Source organism: Chrysochloris asiatica, unplaced genomic scaffold (genome assembly GCF_000296735.1).
Source record: "Chrysochloris asiatica unplaced genomic scaffold, ChrAsi1.0 scaffold00117, whole genome shotgun sequence".
Lineage (NCBI taxonomy): Eukaryota > Metazoa > Chordata > Mammalia > Afrosoricida > Chrysochloridae > Chrysochloris > Chrysochloris asiatica.
The window spans coordinates 7,746,698-7,752,697 of record NW_006408635.1 but is presented as its reverse complement, the minus strand read 5'-3'; the positions used below and the strand labels follow the sequence as shown (position 1 = coordinate 7,752,697).

General features: G+C 55.8%; 1 protein-coding gene across 1 annotated transcript in view; it reads right to left on the bottom strand.

Moving 5' to 3' along the window:
• Window positions 1-353: 353 nt before the first annotated feature.
• The window catches only part of TULP4 (tubby like protein 4), a 165,260-nt gene continuing 159,613 nt past the window's right edge, over window positions 354-6,000 (bottom strand). The window contains exons 13-14 of the mRNA XM_006868456.1: window positions 1,914-4,408; window positions 354-470 (exon numbers count right to left, since the gene is read on the bottom strand). Of these exons, the coding sequence (XP_006868518.1) occupies window positions 354-470; window positions 1,914-4,408 (2,612 nt within the window). The remainder of the gene's footprint in view (window positions 471-1,913; window positions 4,409-6,000) is intronic.

Below are 6,000 nucleotides of genomic sequence, written 5' to 3'. Positions count from 1 at the left end.
GAAGAGTAATAAAATTTAGACTGGAAAAGAATGCATATACTCCCGATGTCTCAAAGAATAGCAGGTGGTTGCCACCTCGCCAACTCCAAAGGCCCCTTTTCCTTGCAGTGGACGTAAGCACGCCCCATGGAACCATCACCACGAGCCAAGCTACTGTATTTCTTTTCTGTTGTTGTTTAAAAAGAAAGAAGAAAGGAAAGAAAGACAATAAAAGGGTAACAAAAGCCCAAATAAACGACAAGGACTCAAGTCAGCGCCCTCTGCTGGCCCTGGTGGGCAGTTCGAGTTCTCCGAGGCCCGCTAGCTCCTCCAGCACCTTGGAGCACCTCAGTCCTCCTGCATGTAGCAGCCTTTCACTTGAGGCGCTGAGTGACATTGGCCAGGGCCACAGCGAAGGCCTGCACAGCCGAGAAGGGGTACTGGAAGTCCAGGATGTAGGCGTTACCGTCAATCCTGCCAAACTGCATCACCTGGGGGTGGGGGTGGGGAAGCAGAGACAGGGGTAAGCACCTCTTCATGGAAGCAGGCTACTCCACCTAGAAGCTAGTCTGCCACAGAAACTTCTAGAGCTAACTTCCAGTTGGTTGGAACTAAGGGAGTACAGTAGTGGCTCTGTAGGATACGCACTGGACTGTAAACCACAAGGTTGGCAGTTCAAGCCCACCTGCCGGTTCGAGGGGAAAGATGAGGCTTTCTGCTCTCACAAGGATGAAGTCTCGAGAACCCTACACAGGGTTGCTCTGAGTGGAAACTGACTCAACGGTACCACCCAACAAGGGGGTAGAACATGTTAACTGGCACAGTGGGGAGACAAGGGGCAGAATTCTCAACATGGAAAACTCCACGGTTCCAAAAAGAGAATTTTTTTTCATCTAGTGAAGGCAAAGGACAGAAGGAGAAGCTAGCTCTAGGTGAGAGACACAGAAGGACCATGTCACCACGCCACCACCTCCCTATTCCAGCTACCCTCCCAATAGACTCCCGGATACATTCTGCTGCGGGATTATGGTTTATGGTCTGACTCGCATTGGAAGGCAAGCTCCCTGAAGCCAGAGGCCTTGCGTTGTCCTCATCGCTACAACTTCACACTCGGGAGTTTTCTATAAAGGGCTTGTGACAGATACCTCAGGCTCTGAGGACCATGTGGACTTTGGCATGTTCTTGAACTCTGATGCTGAAATGCAGAGTCAGTCATGGGCATCCTGGGGGTGGGGTGGGGCATGGCTATATACCAATCAACATTATTCACAGAACATGGCAGTGGACCAGTGTGCAAACCACTGGTTTAGAGCGTAGCCACGTAGACAGCAGGTGCTCAGTAAATACATGTAGAATGAATGAGTGGGGAGAATTTAAATATAGGGTGAAGGGAATTCTCAGGCTGGCTGTGGGCCCAGTGTGCTGGATCACCCCTGTGGAGGGCTCACATTGTGTCCAAGAGCTGGGCAGTGACTTAACCACGCAGGAAACAAACATATCAGCACAGACACCAAGGCGGCGAATGGATCTGGCCAGAAAAATGAGACAAAAAGGAAATGCCAACAAGCCGTGGATCACAGCCATCTGTCTGACGAGGTGGTGTGACTATTGGTGTAACTGCGAAGTAAGGAAAGTTTATGCATGTACCAGTGAAGGGAGAGAGGAGCTGGAGGTGCACGTGTCTAGCCCGCATCTTCCGGGGGTGAAGGGCCTTCATGTGATCTTTGCAAATAAGGTGGTAAATGCCAGAAACAGGCAAAGTCCTGTCCCTTGGGGAGTAGTTATTAGGAGTGAGCTGGCCCAGGGGGCTCTGTAGCTCTTGCAGAATTATTGGACTTGAAAAAAAAAACAACAACACACATTCCTTGGACCCCAAATAAATAAAAAGCCACCATGGGCACACTGAAGTGACAAGCCCGGAACACCACCCTTACCTGTCGCCCCTCCAGCTCAATCTGGAAGTTCTTGGCTGACTCCTGGGTCACACGTCCCCCGAAGTCCAGCTGGTACACCTGGGTGGCTTCATTCCACAGGGGTTGCTTGTTGGCCATCACATAGACAAAACCCTGGCTGCCCAGCCGCCCCTCCTCCCGCTCGTTGGCCTTGCGGCACTTGAACCCCTCTAGCTCGCCGGCGGTCCTCAGGCTACGCTTGTTCTGCCAGCCCTTCTTGCTGCCCTGGCTTTGGTTCATCAGCTCGTCCCCACTGATGAACAGCTCCGGCTCACTCTCGGAGCTGTCCTGAAATTCATTGGTTTTGTTCAGCTTCTTGGACTTGAGCTGGTCCTTCTGACTCTTCACCTTCTTCTTCTCTCTCCCCAGGCGGGGGCTGGAGATGAGGGTGTTGAAGTCACTCAGCGTCCTGGCCTCTTTTTTCACTTTGCCCTCGGTGATGGCTTGCACGTTTCCCTCCTCTGCTCGGCTGTCCAAGCGCTTCCGGTTCTTCTTGCCGAACTTCTCCGTCCGCTGGGGGAGCGGGCTTTCAGTCAGCGAGAGCACCTCTGGCAAATTGTCCGCTGTCTCCACCATCACCTCGGTGCCTACATGGCTCTGCGGGTCGGTGGGGGGAGGTGACACGAGGGGTTTCTCCACCATCAGGTGTGGCTTGGGGGGCAGCGGGCCTGGGGGGTTCTGCATGGGGGGGCAGGCGTTATAGGAGTTCCAAGGGTGCAAGGCGACGGGCGGCAGCTGTAAACTGGAGCACGTGCTGCCTCCTGGGTACATGGGGGGCAGGGGGCAGTAGGAGAGGCTGGCCGGGTAGGCCGGCTCCTGCTGTGCAAACTGGGCAGGGGCCAGGGCGTCCTTTGGGGAGCAGGGAGCCGGCATACCCTGCAGTGGGGGGTTGCCATAGCTCCCTGGGTAGGGCACCCCCACCCCATAGCCTGTCTGGAAGGTGGCAGTAGGGCTGGCTGGCGACTTGGGGGAGATGAAGGGCCCTCGGGCCATGTCCAGGTGCGGGTTCTGGCCCATCAGCAGCGGGGACAATTTTAGGGGGTTGGGCACAGAAGTCTGTGCTGTCCTTTCCTGAGGAACCCAAATGTCCTCGCCCAGCACAGGGTCCCATTGGTAAGGGGGCGGACGCTTCATGGTGCCTGAGGCAGCGTCAGCCAGTGGGACATGCCGAGGGGGCCTCTCGGCCTGCCGGGGTGGGGACAACGCCTCGTCCTCCGAGAAGGCCGAGTTGACATAGTCTGTGCGGTCCCGAGCGCTGTCTGGGGGGCTCAGGAGGCTATAGGAGGATTGGGAGGTCAAGGGGGACGTGCTGGGCTGAGAGCTACCACTGGGGTCGGGTCGCCCCCCTAGCCCAGTGCCCCCGCCGGAGCCACCCCCGCTGCACTGACTGCAGGTGTAGAGCGCTGGCGGGGGCCGCCCAGGGAACGGGGGCGCCACCACACTGCTCTTGGGCTTGAGTGGGTGCTGCAGAGTAGCGCGCTGCTGGTCCACCAGCTGGGCCATCTTGAAAGCGGCCTCGCGGTTGTTCCGCCGCAGGGTGGCGTGGATGAGGCTACTGTCTGGCCTCTGGGCGGCGCTGCGGCCCGCAATCTCTGGGTAGGGCGGCGGGTCTCCCGGGGGGATAGAGTAGCGGGGCGCCGTGAGCCGGTTGAGGGTGGCGCTGGTGCAGGGCTGGGGGACCTTCTTCTCCGTGGCTGTAAGCCGCAGCGTGGCTGAACTGCCAGGACCCGGGAGGGTGTAGGTGTTCTGGGCGCAGAGCACCCGTGCCCGTGGCCGGCACACCTCCTCCACGTTTCCGCTACTGTCGAAGGTAGTGATGCGCTCGTAACCCAGTGGGGTCTGGTAGTGGGCAGCGGTCGGGTAGAGGGAGAAGTCGCCCTTCTTCAGGCACACATCCACCGGGGGCTGCGGCGGTGGCAGTGGGGGTGGAGGAGCGGCCGTGGTAGGTGCGGCTGGGATGGTGCCGGGGTAAGGGGGTGGAGGGTTCATCTTATTCACGGGAAGCTCCTGGGGGGCACTGAAGACCACCGCGTCCCCCTCCACCGCCAGGGGCGGGGCAGGCCGCAGGGCTTTGGCTGGCTTCTGTAGGTGCTCATGGTCGCGGTCCCCATGGTCCACCAGGGTCAGCGGCAATGCCCCGGGAGGGGGCGGAGGCAGGGTCAAAGGAGGAGGCGGCGGCGGAGGGTTCTGGATCAAGCGGCTCATCTCCACGCCCCCGAAGATCACCTGCCCAGGGCTGGAGTAGCGGCTGGGGACCTGGTAAGAGACAGGCGTGTCTCCAGCGTGCTCCGTGGGACCCGCAGCGGTGGTCTGGTTGGTCAGGACATCCAGCTGCACGTTTTGATTGGCCAGCAGGGACTGCACCAGCCCGATGCTCTGCGTGGGAGACATGGCCTGGGCCGAGCTGTGGATTGGGGCGATGGGGATGTTTACGGTACAAGGTGGGTTAGTCTCAGGGACACCGGATGCTCCTGTCACTGGAAGAAAGGAGAAAGACCAACTGATTACAGAAGAGTGAGATGAATAGTAGGGGCAGCTGGGCCACTTACACAAGCTGCAAGAAGCTTATGACACACACAAGCAATTGGTGGCTTCTGCAGGGCTGGGCTGGAGTCCCTGGGGGTTACACATTGTGAACCCACTTAGCTGCTAATTGAAGGATGGAGGCTGGAGGCTCCAGTTCACTCAAAAGTACCTCCCAAGAGGCCTGCCTCTCTACTTCTGAAAAATCAGTCCTTGGAAACCCCACCGAGTGCAGTACTACTCTGATACACATGAGGCCGCCATGATGGCATGAGTTGGACCCACTGGAAACTGGGATTGAGCAGGGCTGGGCTTTGGTTCTATTTCACTGAGCCCAGGGAACCAAGGCACTGACAAAGCGTTCTGGTCAGTATAGCTCAGTCTTCTAAATTTGGTTACTGCATCCCTCAGGAGCCACCCCCCAACCCCATAAGTCATGTTACAGAAGTTGTTTACAGTAGATCATTGTAAATTGTCCACTCTCTCATGTCCAGGATGGGCTCAGGATGTCCAGTGTCAGGGGTACAAACAGTTTACACTTGACTATAAATAGGAAGGTTGATGGTTCAAACCCACCCAGGGGCACCTTCTATACAGATTACTGTCACGCAGGCCCTACGGAGACATTCTACTCCGCACACATGGGTCACTTTGCGTAGTGCAATTAACATGATGACAGCACACTGGGTTTCTGCTTTATGGACTGGGTCATGCAGGAAATGTCATGTAGCAGGCATGTATCTGGAATCGCTTTATAAACTAACTTTCTCTACCTAAAACCATGTGACATGTAGACGAGAAACTGATGAACAGAACCCTGGTGTAGCACTGTGGGCTAGCGCTTCAGATTGCAAAGTCATTTGAACTGCAAGGTTGGTGGTTCAAACTCACTGGCTGCTCCTTGGAAACCCTATACAGGGTTGCTGTAGGTCAGAATCAACTCGATAGCACTTAACAACAACATAGCAAATCTACGGAGCTCTGTGGTGTACAGGTGACGTGTTCAACTGCTAACTGAAAGGTTGGTGGCTTGAACCCCCAGCCTCTCCGTGAGGAGATGATGAGGCAGCTTCCACAATGATGACAGCCTTTATATTTGTACATGGCTTTTACCTTTGCTGCAAATGTATCCATGGATGTGCTGGAGCAGATAGGGTACAAAGTTATATAAATGTCTTACACATAATGAAACACCTTGAGGGAATGAGTCACTGGGCCTGAAGGCTCGGGACCACAGTTTCAGGGGACACAAAGACAACATTCTACATCCCATTCTGGTGGGTAGTGACTGGGGTCTTCAAAGCTCTTAAGTGGCCATCTAAGGTACAACTATTGGTATCTCCCTGTGTGGAGGACGGAAGAGTGAGGAAAAGGAAAGACATGTGGAAACAATTTGTCCAATGGACTCTGGGACCATGTGAACATCAGTCTCCAAGACCCTGAGACCAGAAGAACAAGATGGTGCCTGCTAACCACGACCAACTGCTCTGAAAAGGATCACAATTAAAGGTCCTGGACAGAGTGGGAGAAAAATGTGGACCCAAAC